The 22978-nt window shown below is 37.2% G+C and overlaps 1 protein-coding gene across 3 annotated transcripts in view; it reads left to right on the top strand.

Annotated features, from left to right (window-relative positions):
• The window catches only part of FBXL17 (F-box and leucine rich repeat protein 17), a 285625-nt gene that overhangs the window by 61983 nt on the left and 200664 nt on the right, over window positions 1–22978 (top strand). For all 3 annotated transcript variants that reach the window (XM_074570083.1, XM_074570085.1, XM_074570084.1), the window contains exon 5: window positions 20634–20741. In XM_074570083.1, coding sequence (XP_074426184.1) covers window positions 20634–20741 — 108 coding nt within the window. The remainder of the gene's footprint in view (window positions 1–20633; window positions 20742–22978) is intronic.

Raw genomic sequence — 22978 nt, 5'->3', positions numbered from 1 at the left:
GTAATGAGGTACTTACAGTAAATGTGTTTTTACCCCATTATTAGATTGTATTAGATACAGATTTTAGGTGGACTGTTTGGTTTTGTTCTAGCATCTGCTTTACAGTCTGTGTGCCTCCTGGGATTTCTTTGTAGCACCATTCCATATATCATGCACAGAGCTTGCAGGTTCCTCAAAATTGTGATCCCATTAGAAAGAGAGGGATCCTTAAAGAAACTTGGCTTTGGAAAATTAATAGAAGGAAAAACATCCCTCATACTGTATGCAGAGGTGTCTGAAAATACTCCTTGGCTAATGTGGGGCTAATATATATGTGATGTATTTTATAATGTAGTGTGTATATTATATTTTTATAGTTCAAGGTGTTGTTATGTAGTAGCACAAAAGTGTTTCTTAGGCTGAGATTTCATGTATAGTTTTATCTATATAGCTTTGCAATGCTTTATATAGTTTCATATGCTTAGGAATTCAGAAGCGCTAAAGGGGGAGAGGTAAGCTTTATAGAAAAGTACGTGAAAAATTATTACCACCTTGAAAGACCAGGTGTTTTTAATACCGGGGTTGTTCATAGTTTTGTGTTGTAACTCCACTTTGTTCTTCTGTAGTTTAGCTTCTGAAGATACTGCTTTAACCTTTAGAGTAGCCTAATTGAAGTATGTGAAATTATAATTTATAGTTGAAATTATTAATGAATAGGACACCGTGAATCTGAACTGAGAGGTGTGTAAAGCTAAAGCAGTGCTTCAGTGGTAAAAATAAAGGAGTGGGCTTGAAGAGATTTGCAGTCTTTCGTGACATTGCTTCAGATCAGGTCTGTGACCTGAAACAGCTGAATCTGCGTCTGTGTAATGGAATAATACTACAGTTTTAGTAAAAACTGTGGAGACCGGCTAATGAAAATCAAAGCTAGGTAATGTTTTTAGCAATATGAACCTATAAATATAACTTTGCTATAAAATGCTTTTATGTATTAGGATCCAGAGGTGTGTGTCAGGGCTTGGGTTTGGACCTCGACATCCTGGACTCCAAAATAAGGAGAAGCAGTAATTTAGAAGCAATCACTATTAAGAGGTCAGCATTTAGTTGCCACCTTCAGATACATTAGGTAAGATCTTTATGTTGCTCCTGGCTGGTCAAATCCCAGACGGTTTGCTGTGTTCTTTTCTAGGTTTTGGGGTTTGTTGTTGTTCATTTGTCAGCGCAGTGCGTGTCTGTGGCAAGGTGCTGACTGCAGGCAGCTGCCACGTGGCCTCCGTGAGAAGTGGCCGGGGCTGCCCTGAGCTGGACACAGACAGTTCCAACTGGCTCCAGACCACCCACCCCAGGGCACGGCTGAGCCCCTTGGCCGAGGTGGTGGCAGTTCTAGGAAAGAGCATTTAAGAAAGGGTAAAAAATTCTGCACACATAGTGTGAGAGAGGAGTGGGAAAAGCGTGAGAAGCAGCCCTGCAGACACCACGGCCAGGGAAGGAGGAGGGTGCTCCAGAGCAGAGATTCTCCTGCAGCCCCTGGAGAAGACCATGGTGGCACATTTCCACACTTGCAGCCTGTGGAGATGCCATGAAGAATGTTGCAGCTATGGAGAGCGTGTGCCAGCGCTCTCCAGGAGCTGTGGCCTGTGGAGGGGAACCCACGCAGGAGCAGCTTTTCCGGCAGGAACTGCGGCCCGTGTGGGACCCATGGTGGAGCAGTCTGTTCCTGAAGGCCTGCACCCAGTGGAACAGACCCACGTTGGAGGAGTTCATCAAAGACTGTATCCTGTAGGAGGGACCCCACAGGGGGAAGAGTGTGAGGAAGGAGGAGCGGCAGAGAGGAGCTGTTATGGACTGACCCCAACCCCCATTCCCCATCCCCCTACACCCTTCAGGGTGGGCAGGAGGTGGAAGAGTCAAGTCTGTTTATCCTGTGATGGTGATTGCTCAGGGATCTCTTTAACTTGACCCATGAGGTTTTCCATGTTTTGTCCCCCACCCTGTTGAGCAGAGGGCATGAGAGAGTGGCTGGAAGGGTGTCTGGCAGCCAGCCATGGTCAGCCCACCACTGTCACTTTTGCTTGTAACAATTTAGTGTGCTATCTTAGGCAATGTCTGTAGCTGGTACAGATCAGTAATTTTCACTTGGTGCCTGAACCTGTCCAAACGTTAAGTTCCTGTTGGAAGCTGATGCCTTTTTGGCTCAATTTTTAGCGAACAAAGTTGATCTGCAGAAAAATTTCCTCTTTCCTGGCAATTCTTTCAACTTTGACTTTGTGAATCACTGAGGAGAGCTCCTTTTAGAGCATTTGGACCTGTGACATTTGTGAACCTGGCTGTGAATGAGAAAGCTTTCTGATCTTGTGTAGAAGATTTACTGTTCTTTATACAGAGATACAGGTGCTTCCCAAGTACCCTATCCTGAAGCACACTGTGTCAGCATGACCTGATTAACAGGGTTCCCATATGAATTAGGATGTGCTGGTTTCAGGGACTGAAAGTAATACATTTCTATCATACCTAGACCCCAAATGAGTAAATGCTCTGAATCTTTGCTGGCTTCTTCAAAGCCCTTCTGGTTATCATTGCATTGTGCAATACACCTGAACTCAGTGTCAGGGAAAAATAGGTCAGGCACACTTGAGTAGCTCAGCAGGACACTCTGTCTGTGATCAGGTATGTCTAGAATATATGTGTTGATTACAATTTCTTTATTAATTTTTTTAACTTTCTCTTCTGCCCATTGGGATGACCATGAATCACCAGCACCTGGTACTATTCAGAATCTGTAGGATTCTCTGTCTGTTCATGGTGCTGGCTATTATTTTCCTGTTACTTAGAAATTGTGTTCTCTGCTAATGCTCTGTCACAGCACCTTGTAAGCAGAAAGATTGAAAATACTTGTTGTTGGAATGCAGTATTTTATTCTTGCACGTTATTGATCCATAAACACTTACAATCTATTGTAAGATTGCTGTTGAAAGACTGAGGAAAAAATTAAGAAACTGCACTTACAAAAGTCATCATTATAATGACAGGCAATTTAGTTTGAGGTAACTGGAGCAGTAAAGAATGCAATCAATCATATCAGCAAGTATCTTTACAAATTTTATTAGTCTGACAAATGTTATACAGATCATCAAGGTCATTTCATAGTGAAGCTGGGATATTGTTTCATATTCTTACAGCAACAAGAGTGCTTTGAATAAACTGCATGTCCAGTTCCCTGGAGTTCTTGCAGTGCAGTGAAGCAATGAGACAGGAAATAAAAACAGCTGTAAAATGAGGCAGTCACTTTTTCCTATTTGTGTATGGCACATTTTCAAGCTAATGGTTCTAAGGGCATGCAGTGGTAGGACAAGGGCAGTGATTTTAAACTAGAGCAGGGTAGGTTTAGATTAGACATTAGAAAGAAGTTCTTTACAATGAGGGTGGTGAGACACTGGCACAGGTTGCCTAGAGAGGTGGTGGTGGCCCCATCCCTGGAGACATTCAAGGCCAGGCTTGATGAAGCCCTGAGCAACCTGATCGAGTTGAACAAGTCCCTGCTTACTGCAGGGGGGTTGGACTAGATGACCTTTAAAGGTCCCTTCCAACCCAGCGCATTCTATTGTTCTGTGATTCTATGAATATGCTGGCAACCATGACTACAGTTGAGTTATGTTTTTATGCTCTGACTACTTGTCATAGTTTAAACTCTGCCAGCAGCTAGAACTATGCAGTTGTTTGCTCACTCCCCCCAGTTATGATGGAGGAGAGAATCAGAAGAATAAAACCAAGAAAAAACTCGTGGGTTGAGGTTAAGACAGTTTAATAGGAAGTGCAAAAGCCATGCACGCAAGCAAAGCAAAACAAGGAATTTATTCACTGCATCCCGTTGACAGGCAGGTGTTCAGCCATCTCCAGGAAAGCAGGGCTCCATCATGTGTAACCATTACTTGGGAAGACAAGCACCATAACTCTGAACGCCCTCCCCTTTCTTCTTCCCCCAGCTTTATATACTGAGCATGATGTCACATGGTATGGAACATCCCTTTGATCATTTGGGGTCATGTGTCCCAGCTGTGTCCCGTCTAAACTTCTTGTGCTCTCCCAGCCTGCTCGTTGGCAGGGTGGTATGCGGCGCAGGAAAGACCTTGAGTGGCTACCAACAGCCAAAAACATCAGTGCGCTGTTCTCATCCCAAATCCAAAACATAGCACTACACTAGCTGCTAGCAAGAAAGGCAGCTCGTTAACTCCATCCCAGCTGAAACCATGGCACTGTTTCAGCAGGGTGGCTATTAGACTACAACATTTCCAAAATTTTCCTGTGTAGTAATGTTCATTGAATTCTGCCAAGTAGTCCAGACTCCTTGGAATTTCTTGTTAAATCTCAAGGTTCCTAAAGTCTAGGAGACTTGACTGATTATATTAACTGGTGTAAGGAATACATGGAAACATATGGAAGAGAGACCTGTTGTGTCAGGGAGGCTCATTGCTTGCTACTGTAGCTAATCATATGATTCAGCGCTGTGCGGAAGTATATATATGTTTTCATCAAAAAATTAGTTACATTGCTTATGCTATTAATACTGGGATGTTTGTTTGAATTCCTAGTCTTTGTTACGAGTCTTCCCACATAAGATTTGTGGTGATAATTGTCCTTAGCTAAGATAATCTTTCCTTATGTTCTCACCTCCTGGTATATCTCCGGTGAGAGATCAGGTCCTGGCTTTATCCTTGATAAACTGTGCTTTTTTGATTGAAGTCTCATTGGCTTCCATTTCATTCCATGATTTTGGCACCTCTTTTCTCCATTTGTCTGGTGATGAGTGAGCAGAATTGCAAAGAACTTGCTTTACATGCTTTTACTGAATGCGTTGCAGAATTGTGTTCCTCCTCACTTCTAGGAAAACCTTACTTGATACTTTATAGGACAATTTGTCTTTTATGTGGCTGCATCAAATTGGTGCTGGTACTACTAATCTGTAACCAGGCAGTAAGGCAGTATACCCGGTGTTTTCTCCTCTGATGTGTTTCTAGCTGATGGATCTGAGTTTGTGACGGGAGTTCTAGTGTCTTTGTAAATAATGCTCTCCAGTTTCATCCTGTTTGCTTTACTCCAGTTCTCCATGAACAGGCATTTTATTGTCATCTGTGTTGATTATACTCCCAGCTTCACCAGTAAAGTTCATTGCATTCTACTTTTTGGGGATTGCATAGTCGTCTTAATAAACTAATACCTACTTCAAGACTGTTATTTTACAAACTCTGCTTGTAACTGTTCACCCAATCCAGCTCAATTGTTCTGTTTTCAATCCAGTCCGTTGCTATCTCCATCTCAGCCAGTTCCTTTCTTGTCTTTTAATTCTTATATTGATTTCCACCTTCCTCAGTTTAATAACTTATTTTGTGGTATTCTGTGAAGGGCATTACTCCTAGAAATTGTTGTTGCTGCATTTTCTTCATCCAAGAAAACTCCCCCAAACGGTTGTAAAAAAATAGACATGCTAAGTTGACAGTAGCTGACTTTGGGTAAATGTGTGGTTCAGGTTTTTTATTTACCTCTGCATTCCTTTTTCTTTCCTTAAAATTTGTTCTGATAATTGTTTGAATAATTTATACCAAGGAGGTCAGAAGAAGAGGAATTGAGTTAATGAGTTTGGAGAGCCAGACACTGGCTCTCATTTCAAGGTAATGAGACTAAGACAGCTAAGGGTCCAGCTATCCAAGCATAAAGGAACCAGGTAGGAGATGATTTTTATGATTATCCAGCTGATCATTCTGTTTTTTCTGAAGAATGAGGTTGCCAAGGAAAGCCTGAAGAGGGAGGTGTGAGTCCTCATTTAGATTCTGCTAGTTCTGCAGATGTATGAGGATGGGAAAGTGAGTTGGGGATGGAGAAAGACAAGAAACAAAAATAAATTTCTAGCACCTTTCCATATATTACATTGGGAATAGAAATAGGATAAATATTCTTCTGTTTATACTTACAGGTAGGGGGAACTTAATTCTTGCTGTCTCTGTCTCTCTTTTCTCCCCCCTGCCCTCTCCACTGCCTCCCCCCCAAAAAAAAAATGCTGATGCAGTACAACTGGAAGTCATTAAACAGTGTACTTGGGCACTACTGATGATTATTTGAGAGCTGACCTAATTGATTGCTTTGCCAGAAGCTGGAGATGTTGAAGATGCATTGATTATGCAAAGCATTGGATATTGTGTAGTTTGCTGTTTTCACAGAATTGCAGCTGATTTGTGAAGGAAATCATCAAAAGATTTAGGAGGTTGGCAATAGTTTGTGTGTTTTTCAGTAAGGTAATGGCTCATCTTCCCTTATCGATCTATATAGCTTGTTTTACGGCACTGGCATAAAAAATTACTTTCCTGATTGTAATTTTCATAGTTACCAATAGGGAAGGGTGGGGTAAAGGTGAAGAATGTTACACAGGCAAAGATTAGAAAGATCAGAAACAAAATAATTTCTTTCAAAAAGTCTTGTTGATTATCTTCACTAGAAAAAGATGCTCTATGTCTGTTATTTTATGTGTCTGTTTAGAATTGGGTTTATTTGTTTGAAGGTGTATTGGTTTTGTGGTGGTATGTTTTTGTTTTGGTTTTTTTCTTTTAAACTTTGACTTTCTTATACCGAAGTGGGAATTTTTGAAACACTGTGTACTGGTTTCGTCTGGGATAGAGTTATGTTTCTTCATAGTAGCTTGTATGGGGCTATGTTCTGGATTTTTTGCTGAAAACAGTGTTGATAGTGCAGGGATATTTTAGTTACTGCTGAGCAGTGCTTACAGAACCCAGGATGCTTCTGCTTCTCATGCTGCCCCACCATTGAGCAGGCTGGGGATGCGCAAGAAGTTTCAGGGGGGCACAGTCAGGACTCCTGACCCCAGCTGACCACAAGGATATTCCAGACCATATGATGTCATGCTCAGTAATAAAATTGAAGGGGGAAGGGAAGTCGGCTAGGCTGCTGTTGCTCGGGGACTGGCTGGATGTCGGTTGGTTGGTCGTGAGCAATTGCTTGGGGATTTTTTGTGCAATTTTTTTGTCTTGGTTTGGAGTTGTTTCCCTCTTTACTGTTCTCTTTTCTTTTCCTTTTTTTTTTTTTCTTTTTCCTATTAAACTGCCTACTCAGCCCACGGGTTTTTACACTTCTGCCATTCCTATTCTCTCCCCCACCACACTGGATTAAGTGAGTGGCTGTTTGGTGCTTAGCTGCCTATCAGGGTTAAGCCAAGACATACTGATTTAGTGATTTAAGTAAAGTTGAAGAACCTTAAAACATTTTTTCTTTTTTCCTGCTTGCTTATTTCTTACTTTTGTCCTGTTTTGTGGTTTTTTTTCCCCTTTCCTTCTCTGTGATGGCCTAGAGACTAACAATGGTTTTGATCTCTATTTTTGGAATGGGCTGAACTCTAGGAAGAGTAAGCAGGTTTTTTTCTTCTCTCCTTTTAAAATGGAATTGCTGAACTTCAGCACCCTCTTGTGCTGGTCCTGCCATTATCACACAGCATGCATTGCTTCACTCAAGCCTGTCAGCCTTTGGGTTATGGATCCATGTGATGACAGGTTCTTCTGCTTCAGCCTCTCTGCATGAAGGTCTGGTTCTGCATGAGGCTTAGTCAGAATTGTAGCCTGCCTCCAATCATAACTAATGCAGCAGTCCCACTTGAATTTTTCATCAGCAAGGTGCTGTTCTTGAATGTGTGTATGCGGTAATAGATTTAAGTAATCTAAACAGATCTTTTGTATGCCTTTAGACAGCATGTAAGGATAAAAAATCAATTCTAACTCATGTTCACGTTCACATCATGTCACCTGCTTGCTTCTAATACCTTTTGTAATGTCTCAGTCGTAACTTTCTGGGCCTGTTTCAGGTTTTGCCTTCATACAATGACAGATGACATAAGATGACATACCTTCATTTCTAGTTTCTAAATCTGCATGCTTTTCTTGGAGTTGTATATTCCTACTCCTTCTCTTTCTGCTGTGTCAGTTAGGGCCCTTGAGAGGTGATTCGTCTTCCTATTTTAGTCTTTGGCCTTGGAAATATACAATTATTTAATCCAGATGACAAAAAGGCAAATGGCTATCATTAAAATGTTTAAGTGTCTCCCTGACTGTATTTTATTTGTGCTTATTGTTACATACTCTCAGTTTATTTTGCCATCTGCATCCTAACAGCCTCTTCAGACTTAAGTCTGATATATCAAATTTAGTGATATGAATGATACCAACCAGGTAGACTACTGTACATACCATTTTCTTATCAAATAACACTGATGACTTCCTTGTTTGCCCAGCTTTCAGAAAAGAAAAAATCAAGATTGCTTTAAATACTATGAGAACAAATAAAGCAAAACAAAACCCCACTGTTTTTGTGTTTTGAAAAACTACTTGGTGCAAAGGTCTGTTTAAAAAAAAAATCAACTCAAAGAAATAAGTCTGTTATGAAGAATTTGGGTAGATTATCTGTTACCACCTATAAACACCATTTCTTTAATGCTTTTTGGAGGTAGTTGTCTTTCCTTGCTGCTTGGAAAGTTTTGGGAAAAGTTTTAGGTTTTTTGGTTTAGTTTGCACTTTTGTTTGTGTTTTAATGTTTACTGCAAACATTAAAAAAATACAGATCAGTTTCTATTTCGATATTTTCATTTTTTTTATCACAAGGTATAATAGTGCGCTATTTGTAGCTGAACAAAGAGAGATGTATAATGAATAAAGCATAGAATGTGCAGATCTTTTGCTTAAGAGTTTTCTTTTCCTGGGCTAGAGGTGATTGTTTGCTAAAATTTGTAAATTAGATTTCTACTGAAGTGTATGCAAGAATATGTATATCCTATGCGATATCAATTTTTATTTTAACTTTTTTGAACCGAACTCTGTTATCTGGATCTGGGTCCTTGTGTAAATGCACATTAAATCTCTATTTCTGCTGTTTTAATTTTTTTCATTGTTGCTATATTTGGAGGTCGCTTGTACCAGTTACTGCTGATATCAAACTGTGATTGTAATGAAGTAGTCAATCACAGTAGTGAATGCTGAAGATTACCATTTTAATGACTAATTTTCCTGCAGCTTTTTGTCGTAGGCCAGTACCATTCATGTAATAACTCTCACAGGGTGTAGCGTGTTTACTTCTTACCATAAAATTTCTTGGAGACTTCTGTACCAATTTGTAAATGTAGGGACAAGACTCTCAAGCTGCTATTAAGAGAATCATGATGTCCAGCCTGTTACACTAGAATTTTTGCTAATCAGACCATATGTACACTGATTGTAGTTCTGAGTAGATCACAAAGCATGAAAACAAATGTATTTCATACAAATGCAAAAGTTAGAGAATGATATTAAATCACATCCTCTTTCTATTAGTCTTTTCATCATGTCTGATGCATTCAAGATTTTAACTATTTAATGATTTAAAGCTCATTCTGCTTCAGTGTGATAGAATATGTCGGTTGGCGTACTACTTGATCAGACTGCTGTAACTGTTTAAATTAAATTAGTTGAAATACATGCAGTTCACTAAGAAAAAAATTACAAAGGAAAAATCTCTTCCTGTTGCTTCTAATTATCAAGTGTTTCCTTTCAATGGTAGTTCTGTTGTGTGAAGATCATTTATAAATCAAACCAAAACGATTTCAATTTCTATGCAATGTGTCTCACTTTCACTGATGAAATATATATAGCTCATGCTATATTTCCTGAGTTCATCTGAACTTGTGATTCCTATCTGTTCTGAATACAGGTGCTTTGAAAAATATGTCCTCTCCAGTTAGGATTTGCATTCTGGCTTTACCTCGTTTTTGTAGGCTGGAGTAGTATGGAATAGTCTAGATTTTTTGCTAATGAAGCTTCAAGACTCCTAGTACTCATATTGAGCAGGATGATTAAGCAGTACTACTGAATACCTACACACTGTCTGTTAGCCAGTAATAAAGATATAATGTTCATTAACCTATATTAACAAGAAGCTTTTTTTCCTGCACATATAATTCATCCTTTTTTCTTTTTAGAAGAACTTCTCATAGGGAGAATCTAATCTCATTTTAACACCTTACAATATCAGAGGGACATCTACAAGGCTGGTAAAGTTCTCTGTCCTCCCTAAGAGACGCATTAAAATAAATTCAGCCAGTAACCTTGTTTGTGTCTGAAATTTGAGTGACATTCTGAGTGTTTTTTTCTTCTTTGTTTTAAATATAATGGCATATATTGTATAATAAGTATGTTACCCAAGAAGGCTATGTAAATTTATTTGAGCAAGATGTAATTATTTTAAGAAGCTCTTGTGGTATCCCAATGAGTGGTAGTGTCAATTAAAAGGTTTGTATTTCTTGTGAGCTTTGGTCTAGAATGTTGGGTTTAGATATTATATACCCAGTCATTTAATATTTTTCAATAAAATACCTTCTTCCTTTTCTCCTTGTGGAGTCAGGTTATTGAAGTATAGAACAGGAAAAACAACTAATTATGAAAATACTTTCTTTGGCCTTTGCAGCTGTTAAGAAGCCCAAGCTTCATGTTGAAGAGCATAATTTGCAATATAAGACTTTTTTCCTTCCCCCTCTTAGTACGTATATTTATCCCATCACTTTTAACATATGGTGACTGTATGCTTCAAATGGAATCCACATAATCAGAATTTATCAGTTCCCTGGATTAAATTTATTTTTGTGGATTGGGCAGATAAAACTTTTGCACCTGTGACGTATACTGGACAATTTTGGAAAATCTTGTCTTTCTATGCTTGTGAAAGAGGGGGAGGTGATGAATCTGTAAAGAGTGTGTATGGAATGCCATAGGATGGAAATGTCTTGAAGGTGGGTTGCAAGAAAGGTTTTGGTGTTTGTGCCCACTTTCGGCTTCTGCAGTAGCAATCTTTAGATATTTGCTGGTGGCAGCCTTACCTATATGTTACAGCTGATGATATCAGCTTCATGATATCACATTGTATTTCAGTTGTGTAGTTTTATGTATGGATAGTATGAGTAGATTCAACTTAAAAAAGCAATCTGCTTTTTGCGTGAAAAACAGATGCAAGTGCTATGATTTCTTTAGTGGTTTTTATGGTATAGAATGTACTGTGTGTATACATTACACCACATTTCAACTGCTACAGGAGTTTCCCTGCTCACTAAAATTACATGGTATCTCTGAAACTTGAAGGAAAGATTTGAACGGGAGTTGCGTAAATTTTCTAGTTGTACTAAATGTCCTAAGTGTCTTAACTTTTTTAAGAGAAAATGTTCACATTATTTTAAAAAATTACCTTTTTGGTTGTATTCACGAGCTCGTTAAATAAACATGTGATATGAAGGGTTATATCCTACTTTTCCTCTTAAGATTTCTGGATGATTTTGTAGACATGAGTAAATAGCAGATATTTGCTGTCTTTGTGTGCATATTTGTCTTCGAGGTTACAATGCCTGTGTTATCACTGTTGTGTGTATTAACACTATGTAGGTGTTACAAGCCTGTATTATTGATTTCATTGCATACTAGGAGTATACCTTTTTGTGGGCAAGATGGAGGGATTTGGGATTTTGGTTAGATACATCACCCTCTTATCAGTGTTTTGGCTTTCTTCTGTTTGTTTATCACTTTGTTTCATTGAGCAAACTTCTTTAGACATACTGAAGAATCTGGCAAATATTTATCCCTATAGCATACCACAATGGCACATATAGTAAGCTTTATTAGAAGGAGAGTTACAGCACGTTCATACTGCTCTGTTGCTCTGTTAATATACAACTATTTCTCAGTTGATGTTGTGAAATAGCTGTGAGAATGATGCCTAAATTGGTATTTAAATTTCTTACCTGAAATAAAAACATTGAGGGAATAATAGATTAGTTTTCCTTGTGACAATGATCTGACAACAGAGCAAGCTCATGCTACGATCGTGGCGGTGCTTTTAATGAAAGGAACATGGATTTGTCAGATTCTTGACCAAGTAAACTGAAAGGGTTTATTTGAGCAGTTAGGAGGCCTTCAGAAGGTAACCAGGGTAATGAACAAAATGAAACAGTTAATGTGTTTGGTGTGTGAAAATATTCTTGGAACAAAGCAAAGGGAAGTAAATTAACAGTGTTCAATAGTTTGCAGGCATAATGACCTAATAGTTGAAGGTTTGTGTGTGAATAAGGCCTCCTGTATTTCTGAACATTAACAATGCTCTTCTGGGTCTGTTTTAGAGGGGAAAGATTGTGAGCACAAAGCAGCTATGTGAATGTCTGCTGTAAAACAATCTTCCATCCCCTTTAGCAGCCTTGAAGTTGTGGTAGAATAGACAGGTCAATGTGCCATAGTACGTAATTTTAATGTGAATGATGAAATTGTGTAGGTGAAGTGAAAATAGAAGTTAATTTATTCACAAAAAGATTTTAAATGGGAAGGAGATCCGTTCTGTTAGGATGAACAATAAAGCTGTTGGATAAACTGGGGTTTTGTGTTGTTTTTCCACTCATAATATACAATAGGAAATATGCTTGTATAGCTGTGGGGGCATTAGAAGGGGAGACAATACAAAGTCATCTCTGTCACAGAAAGGGTGAATATTTGTTTCATACACTCCTTACACAAGGAGGAAACATTAAGTGGCTAGACCAATAAACCATGGACTTATTTTGCAGTTACATGAAAATATTTTTCTTCCTTTGTATTCAGAATGATACTAAATGAAAACTCCTGATATGTATTTCTTAGCATGTGGACACATCAGTCTTTTTGATTCAGTATTATGAATAAAAAAAGATGGTCAGGATATTATTTTTAATTTTTAGAAATTATTATGCATTGTTCTGTTTAAAAAATATGCTGAGCAACACATAGTTTTTCCATAACCTTTTGTGAATCCACAGTATTCATGATGCGTGGTTCTCATTACATAATTTATAATACAGGAGCACTGTCTGCAAATAAGTGTATAATTTTTAAAGTTTTTCTGAAATTTTAATGGTTATCAGGTTATGTACGCATGCCATTTCATGAAAGATGTAGAGTTTTATTTTGGAAGCAGTGTTTTGCCAATCCACAGTAAACACATTTTGATAATAAATTCCGTCTTTCTGTAGGAGGGTGATATTTTCTAAGCTGGAGAACTGTTTTTACAATTTTATTTTCATCTTGCAACAAACAGTTTAGGGTGTGCTGATAGCCCTCTTCAATATAAGTATATTGAAACTGTAGTTTATTAAATTGTGAGTTAATGGGAATCAGAGATAACGTATATTGAGAATTGAGATTTGTTTTCTAATCCAGACATTTAAACGAGTCTGAAGGTAGTGGTTGTCTATAGTTATTTATTATTTCAAACTTAATATGTTCCAAGTGCGTTGTTTTGTTTAGTATTGATTAATTCGGGTTAAAATACATAGGAAGAGGAACTCGCCTGTTTTGATGGCTGTATCAATCCTCTTCACTCTTCTTCTCCTCCCAGCTGTGAGGGTGTGTTAGCACAGCGTCGCACAGAGCCTCATCAAGAGAGTGCGTTCTGTTGAGGTCTGAGGTAGCCAGGGTGCACAGGGCAGAAACTCCAGGAAGACGTCACATTCACATCTCAAAATGAGACAGCCGCAGAGTTAATGCTTCACAGCAAACACATAAGGGAGTACTGCCAGACCCAGTATTGTATTTTGGGATGCTGCTTCAGGCAGCTAAGGCCTCCTCTGAGTCCGTGCTTTAATTAGTTATATTAGTCTTGTGTGCAGTGAATTGTTGATTCTGATGGCATGGCTCATATTGTAAGGTTCACCTTACAGTATGGGCTCTACTTCTGTATTTCATGTTCACATTTCAGCTTAAATGGTGAGACCCATTTCAAGAAACAGGTTTCTGAAATCAAATAACATTTAAAAATTAAGTTGATATTAAAATACTGTAGAATATTTTTTCCTTTCCTTGTTTGTAAAAAGCCACTTAAATCGTTGAATTAACAGTCATCCCTTTCAGTTAATAGTGAAAGAAGTCTTACTGACATTAGTAAGCAGCGGTGTTCTACTTTATGAAAGACTGCACATTTGTTTTGTACAAAATCTTGTTTTTATGATGAAAGGAAACAAATGAAAGCTTATAAACCCAGATTGTAAAAAGTTGTGCTGTACAGACACATATTAAAACACATACTAAAAAATGGAGATAGTTTCCTTTTCAGTTAAATTGTTTTCTTCAAAGATTAAGGAATAGAAATATTTATGTTTCTTAATTTTGGGTGCTCACAGAAATTGGCAGTACTTCTTAAATCTTCCCTTACTGCTGCAAGTTAAAGCTGACAGTAGTTGAATTTCTTTTGTGATTAAGTAAATGGTTACATTTAACCATATATGTTACTGAATGTAAAGAAATACATAATTTGTCCAATGGCATTTAGTTAAGATGAGCTTTGCTTTGCTGCCATTCACTAATGAAATTTGGGTGTCCTGAAAACTTGAGCATGATTAACAGATTACCCTTGCCTTATTTTTGTCAATGTTCTGTAATTGCAATAGGGGGTCATGAATTAAACGCATCTTTGCCAATAATAATTACTTTGTCACAGCTTTTATGACAAATGTCATTTAAGTTGATGCTTGTGGAAAGCGGACTATGTATCACTACTATTCAATAGGGAAAGTCTTTTCCAGTTTAAGTCTGAAATAAATCTTTTAAATGTAAACTTTTTTTTTTTTTTTTTTACCTTTTGTGCCTTTTGTTTCCTGGGGAAGGAGAGGAAAAGAACCCTTTATTAGGATTCGTGTGTGTTTGTGAGATATGTTTCTGACATATTCCTATTTGGTTTAAAATGAGTTCGTTTTATACTCATGGTCAATCAAATAGTATAATCTATTTCTAATAAATTGTATTATTAAAATAGGCTTAGGAACTGATGCTAATGAGTGCCCTGTAATATTTTGTGGAACCTTAGGATCAAATCTGTGTGTAAATACTTTGAGTATTGCAGTCTCCTGTAGAAATGAATTTAAAAAAGAAGTTGAATTTGTATTTGAATTCAAAAGTGATTAAATTAAAAGAATTTGCTTATAATTTCTTACTCATTGGAGTAGGAAGGTATATGTAATATTAAATGGTTGTAAGTTTAATAGTGTAAAATTTACTGGTATTGAGCTTCTGGTGTAATATCGTGATCTCTGTCTGACTCTCTGTTAAAAAGTTATTTTAAAAGTGTTAGTCAAAAGAGAGACAATGTTTTCTTTCCCTGTGTGGCAAAGAGAGATCATCTGATCATAATTCTTTGCAATGATTAGCTTTTATTTACATCTTTACCCTTTGACAAAGTGCAATAAATTCACCAACTCTTATATTGCATCATGACAAGCTGTTGGTGGTTACATTTTAGGATAGAGGTAGCAATGCAAATTTTAAACTGAGCAGGAAGAATCTACGTAAACACACACCTGTAGTGAGGCAGTTTCAAAACTATTTAATTGCTGTGGTTTTTGATTTTTTTTTTTATTATTATTTAATGACATTTAGTGTCATTCCTGCTGATAGAACAGCCTGGCTGTCTTTGTTTACAGTAGGTACAGATATTTCTGTATATGAGCAATTTCGTTGCATCATGTTTCTTTTTTTTGTATGTATTTCATCCTTGTCTATGTAATTGAGCTCACCTGTAAGCTGGTGATCTGAGTTAGTCCAGGATAAATGCCTTCATTGTGTGTGTTTTGCCTGTATCTTGTGAAATGAATGCATTTCAGGACTTTTGGTAAAGAGGAGTAAAACGAAGTTATGCCTGAGGTTAGCCTAACTGCACGTTATGGTCAGTTATGGCATGCATGGATTTCAGGGAAAACAAACCAGGGAAAATGCACACTGGGTATGTGCTATAAAACACAGTATTGGAGGGCTTGGCCACACGCTTCAGGCAGGGCAGATTTCTGAGTAGGTTGTATGTGGGCCTTGTCTATAGTATCTCTTTTCAAACATAAAACTGAGTTTTGGTAAGTCCTCCCTGAGCCTTCCCTTCCTGTGCTGCCCCTAAAAAGATATGGGTAAGCTGGTGTCTGACCAAGACAGGTAAAGAAGGAACTGGGAGAAAAGGAATTTCTTCTACCATTGGTGCTGACTTCTGCAGTTGATACTTAGGTGTTACGTTCATGGAAGACAGACTCTCTACTTACAGGAGAACATATTTCACTCTGGCAGAGTTTATCCTGCTAGATGTCTCTCTTAGGAATATTTTCATGTTATGCAAACTTTTATTTATATGTTTTATATGGAAATAAAATGCACGTTAAGATGTACTTAGATTGCAGTGCACCTGTTTAAATAAAGTGAACGTGGTGTTCATTCTGTCTGGTTACTATTTATATTCCTATCTCTCTTTTTCGGTTATTTCTGTTTGATCTTCTCTAAGTTTTTATTAATTGTGGGGTTTTTTTATTGGAATTTAAGTAGCTTGTGTTTTTGTACCTCAAACTTTTTTTTTGAATTATCATCTTTGCTTCAGAGCTGTTCCTTTTTGCTCCTCCAGTTACTGAATAGAATGTAAAATAAACTAATACTTGTAGAATCTAATTCGGAATGGTCAAAATATTGAATTTCTGTAAAACAATGCAGAACTGGAATTCATATATAATAGGCTGCAATACATAAAAAGAAAATGATTAAACCATATCTCACTTATCATAGATCTTTTTAATAGGAGCAAAATCTGTGCCATTAGTTCCAGACCAGCGTATTTCCCATTCACAATGCTTTAGTGCATAACTTATAAATCTGTCCTCATCATCCTATATTACTTTTTCAAAGCAAGACTAACATCAAGCAAGACAGGATGAATGAAAGTCAATGAAGGTCGACTAGGCAATCCAATTATTAAAGATTCTTGGAAGAACAGTACCATGATCTATAAAATAATTGGGTGTGAATTTCTGTATCTTTGTTGACAAGGGTTGTTTCTGTAGAACTGCGGTATATTTTCTATGGTATTTGTTTTTAGATTATGCTAGTCTGATCCGTTTGTGTAGTAGGTCTGAATGTCTGTTGTTTATACTCTAAAATATTTGTTAGTTTGTAGAAGCTGTATTTATAATACAGATTTCACGTACCTGTTCTATCTCCTGGGTGGTGAAGAGGCCTTTGAGGAAAATGTAACATACAGTTACGTTATTGCAATATGAAGAGACAGTGTTAAGATTACGTAATGATTGCATATATGCCATTGCTAATTTTCCATGCATTTTTTTCATCAGTCACTTACCTTTCATTCATTCTGCAGGACAGGCCATCTCTTGGGAGCATAAAACACATCCATACAATAAAAGAGGTTACTATTTCTGGTACCTACTAATAGTAGGAGTAACGAGCTGCCCTGCATGTTGGAGTTTAAATACAAAAGTTCAAGTATGTATGTAAGCCATCTATGATAGACACTGTAGATCATAAAATAGGAGAAAGTAATTAAGCAGAAGAATAGTTGTTTTCAGCCTTGAACTTTAAATTTAGCTTTGTTGCTTCTATTTCAGATCTGTCTGGAACTTACCTACTTTTTTTCTCCCTTATACAAATAGGTCTAATGAAAAATAATACTTCTGCATACAAAACTTGTTTTATTATGTTTTTTGAGCCGTATATAAATAAGGACAGATAGGATTCAGTTACCGATTATTCTAACTGAAGTCTAGGTAATTGTACTTGACTATAATGCCATACATAAGCTTATAAATTCCAGACCACTACATGTTATTACTGTGCCCTACCCCTTCAAAAAGGAGAACAAAAAGACCTAATATAAGTTACATTTTTTACCTTTTCATCTGATATTTAGTTTACAGGTGTTTTGATTTGGTATTTCTATACATAGTTTCTTATATTCATTTTATGAGAAGCCATTCTTGTGAATTTGCAAGTGTGCATGTGTATATGTGTATATAGAAATACAGATGTATCTTTTACTTCCCAACTAATGCAATCACAGGAGAGTGTGGCCATGTGTTAAGAGTAGCTAACCAAACAGATTATCACGTGGCCTTCATTACAGGCTGGTTGGGAATCGCATTGATAAAATATCAATTGCTATAAGTGACATAGGGTCTGAAAGAGAAGTAATATATTTCTAGGCACTGATATAGTAAAGGATGCTGACTGTGAGATTACAGCGCTGATCAAGAAAATTTTTACAGCGTTTCCCAATAAAACTTGAAGTCACCTCCTGCAGATGGTGAAGTTTTGTTGGCTGGTAGCAAAGGATGGGATCTGGTATTGAACTAAAGACAGCAACAGGCTCGATGCATTGCTATTTTATTTGTAAGTCAAGATTTAAGAACAGAAATTGCTATTTGCAGTAGCAAAATGCCTGTCTAAGGTAGTGATTTCTACCACAGAAATTGTAAAGCGTATTCAGGTAATGTTACGCGACTTTTGATGGATAGTAAATGATTTTTCTACACCTGGAAAATCATGAGGCTTGTATGGCATGCAGAGGTAATGAAGAATCTTTTTCTGACTAGATAGGTGCTGCATATCTAACGAACACTGAAACGATTCACTGCTAATCTGTAAACTATTTAATATATATAGTCATAATCTGTTTTTTCACAAATTTTGTTTAAAATGCAGAAAATTCCATAGTACGAACAGAAGAATTTTAAGACATAGTAATTTTATATAGTAATAGTAATTCAAAATGTCATTTTTTTTTAAGTCTTCATGCACCCAAATTTCAGCTATATGTAAGAAATTATTTGTATTTTGAAGTTTTAAGCTCTGTAATGAATTTGTGATGTTAGGCATTTATGCTATTAATTTTTCATTACTACGTCTTCTTGCTAGCTAGGGTAAACCTGTCTGCAACAGAGAATCATACTCTAATCCTCTGGAGAGAGAGGAGGGTAAGATTTTAACAGGGTCCTCTTAGATTTGTACCTGAAACAGAAGGTTTAGTTTATCTTCTACATAGAAGACAAACTTTTTACTTTTCCCTCCCTGCTGTGTTGCTGGTAGAATGGTAAATAGTACAAATCTTGTAAGTCTTTGATTTCTGATAATATGTGTCAAAGGTTATTAGTCAGTATCTTGAAATTCCCAAATAGTTGGTGTGGCTGTACTCAGCTGAGAGGAGCATGCAAAAATAAAAATGTAAGATCATGTCAGACCAAAATCAAAGAAACTTCTTGCTACACTGTTGGGTTGGTTTTGGGTTTTTTTTTGTTAAGTAGATAGACCTGAGACATGGGTCTGTGCAGATATGACATGACTGTTACCCAATTTGTGATTGAATCTGTTTAGCTGACCCTTTTCCCCCTCTTTTTTTGGCCTATTTTCAGTTTCATTGGCTTCTAAATGCACAATCCCAAAAGGCTTGCCTTTGCTCACTGAGAAGTTGTTACTTTGAGAAAACTCCATTAGAACTATATCCATATTCAGGAACCCCAAACCCATACAGATTATATGTGGTGGTGTACCTATAATCTTGTTGGCCTCCCTTATCTGTGGGCTGTCTTTTCAGAAATTGTTTTTCCAGAGTCTTCACCAAGGTCACCATATGCTGCCAGTGTGCAGTTAGTCAGGCAAGTTGGAACTGTGGATAAACGTGATCCGCAGCACACTGGGAATAATGTTCCTATGTATGTATTCACCTGAGGCTCAGCTGTGGACTACATATTTCAAAAGCTGTTTTGCTTCTGAGTTCTGTGATAACAAGAAGACATCCTTACAAACCCAGAATGTCCTCAGTGTTCAGGATTAATGATTCCAGACATGGTGAAACATTCCTGAGCAGTTTGGCTAAAAAATAAAGGCTTTGTCCCAAAAATCAATATGGTGTTTTGCATTACTGTCATTTGCACTGGGAATATATACTTCTCAGGAAAAAACCCACCTTGTTTAAATGAAGATATGCAGGTGTCTTTAGTGTACCCATGTCAATATTATATTGTTCAGAAATTTCACAAAATGTTGTCCTTTTTAATATTTAGTCTACCTACAAAGCATTACATTTATGCAGCAGATTGTGTTTCATAGTTATTGAATTTTATTAGACAGATTAATTATAAAGGAAAAGTTGTAGAAACAATTAAATCACAACAATAAAATAGGTAACATCTCCATTCAGTTGATAACTGACACAGTTGTGTATTACCATGAGATACAAGTCTGATGTGGGAACCAGATGTAATATTATCTTTAAGTTAAAATTGTCAGTTACTTTGTTTTAGTAAAAATGTTTAGAAAAGGAATATAAACTTAAGATGTCACACAGTTCAAATTCTGTGCAGAGTCAATGATGGGTATAGCACGAGTCTGCAGGATGCAATAACAGATTTGTTAGTATTTTCATATTTATATATCGTTTATGAGAATAGTGAATAGAATGGTCTCTTAGGTTGTTTGCAGATAATATTTGAATTTGTGATCATCATTCTCTCTTTTCTTCTGTTTCTTCTCCTTCTCCAAGATGATGATTCCCCTCTGTTGATGATGATTCTCTGATGTTGGTGATGATTCCCCATGCAAAGTTGATCTTTTTCCTTCCTTTTCATGCATGTATATGGATGTGTGTGCATACACGATGTTTTCTTTCAAACTCTTGAAACAAATAATAGTATTGTGAAGAATAACAATGAAAGTATTAATGAGCAGCTTGCCAATGTTACAGAGAAACTAGCTAGACTGTGTTAAGTATGGGTTCATATCACCTATTCAACTGTTATATCTTTTCTGCAGGTGACAGATCAGTCAGTGAAAGCTTTTGCTGAACATTGTCCTGAGCTGCAGTATGTTGGTTTTATGGGCTGCTCCGTTACATCCAAAGGAGTCATTCACCTTACCAATGTAAGTATTGTAACTATTTTTAGCTAGTCATTAGCGTGTTTAACTATTGCTAAATCATAGGTATCAGCCAGGATAAGTTTATACATATGATGAATAACACTGTCATGGATAGAAATGTGACAAGATAAATGAACTTTGCATTATTTGAGCAGACACATTCAGATTTCCCTGTGTAAAAACATTGTAGTAAAAACATATTCAAGGGGTGATACTTTTTCTCAGAAATAATAATACTGTTCAGGTCAAAAGTCTTTAAAATGCCTAATTACATCAGATTCCATTGCAAACAAAACAAAATTCCGTAAACGGAAGTGCAAAATTCTTGGTGCAAGAGATTTAGACAGACACCTTACTGCAACAGTATGTCCCCTATGCATGTACGTTTTGTATATATCCATCTTTGTATTTTAATGTAGACAGATATAGACAGGTTATGTAGATTCATAGATTGATTCATAGATTGTGTTTTGTTGGAAGGGACCTTTAAAGGTCATGTAGTCCAACCCCCAAGGTTAAAGATCATGTAGTCCAAGGCAATGTGGGACATTCCCACACAGGTCACTTTTGAGGTGCATGCTTTGGTTACTGCATTATTGTGGCCTAGATTTATTGAGCATTTAATAGATGTTTTATCCTTTAACGAAGTGACTTTATAATCCCATTTATTTGATTAAAGAAAAGTCAAGATCTTGACTTTTCTTTAATTAACATTTAGTTTTGATGTTCATGTGGTTTAATAATAATAAATTATTATAAATCCTGATTTACACAAGAGTGACAATGTTATACATGGTCCTTCAGAAAATATCTAGGAGGCCGCTGTGTCACAAACTTGGAAAAGTCATATGGGATAAGTAATTGGGGTATGTGCTTTTTGTTGGGACTTGGGGATTCCAGTTTCCTTCCCTCGGTCTGTATCTATACAAATCTTCATTAGGCTATTACTGCAAAGGCAGTGATGCAGTAACACTGAACATTAGGGATTGTTCAGCCTAGAGATGAGAAGGCTCCCAGGAGACCTTATTGCAGCTTTTCAATACTTAAAGGGAGCTTATAAGAAAGGTGGAGACAGACTTTTTAGCAGGACTTGTAGCAACAGGACAAGGGTAATGGTTTTAAACTGCAAGATTCAGACCAGATAGTAGGAAGAAATCTTTTACAATGAGGGTGGTGAAACAGTGGCACAGGTTGCCCAGAGGGGTGTTAGATGCCCCATCCCTGGAAACATTCAAGGTCAGGTGGGACAGGGCTCTGAGCAACCTGATCTAGTTGGAGATGTCCCTGCTCATTGCAGAGGGGTCGGGCTAGATGACCTTGAAATGTCTCTACCAACTCAAACTATTCTATGATTCTATGATAAGGTGCCTGTAAGGTTTGCTAAGTATTCTTTCACATATGAGTGACTTTCTGTGCACTATAACAAGGTATTTTTTTATATTTATTGTTACTTTAAGCTGAAGTATATATGCATTTAATATAGCCAAGTGGGATGATGGTATATCTTGAGGCGAAAAGAGCGAGTAGGAGATTTTCCCAGTCATACAGTGAATGGGAAATTGTATTGGAATTCTCAGCCTTCTTTACTCAAGCTGTTGAGAAGTGATATCTGCTTAATCTTGCTGCAGTGACTTCAGCCAGTTTCCACCTGGCTCCTCTGTCAGGTGTTACTTCCTCCTAGTACAGCAGGCAATTTGAACTAAAACTCTGAATTGTACTGACGCATCCGCCACAGACACATGTTCCATTTTTACAGTTCTTTGGAGGAAATAAGCTCCAGCAGGGAATTAAAACAAATATCTGGGGAGAAGTAACATGATCTTTAACTGCTGCATCTGTCTTTTCCAGAATTCATCTGTTGATGACATCATTTTTTGTTGTAACTGTCATGCATTTCTTATGGTCTATTTTGTGTTGAGTTCTTAATTAGTACTTCATAAGTGCTTAGTGATAATTCCGGTCCCATGTTCTTAGAGAATGCGGAATCTGTTCTTTGCTCTACCTGGCCTGTGGGTGTGTCCTGCAAGGCTGTGAAGAGGTAGTTACCTACTGTCCTTCTGCTCCGTGTGTGGAAACTGGAGATAACAGCACTGGCCTCTGTTGTAAAATCGCTTTGAGGCTGATGGATGTATAAAAATTAAGTGCTTTACTATTACTGTATTTTCCCCCTAGCAGTGTTAGCTTTCTTTAAAAATACTGGCACTTGAAAATTCTGAATTACAGTGCTGCTCAATCGCAGA

Source organism: Larus michahellis, chromosome Z (assembly GCF_964199755.1).
Source record: "Larus michahellis chromosome Z, bLarMic1.1, whole genome shotgun sequence".
Classification (NCBI taxonomy): domain Eukaryota; kingdom Metazoa; phylum Chordata; class Aves; order Charadriiformes; family Laridae; genus Larus; species Larus michahellis.
The sequence above is the reverse complement of the archived record's forward strand: the minus strand, read 5'-3'. Positions and strand labels throughout refer to the sequence as shown.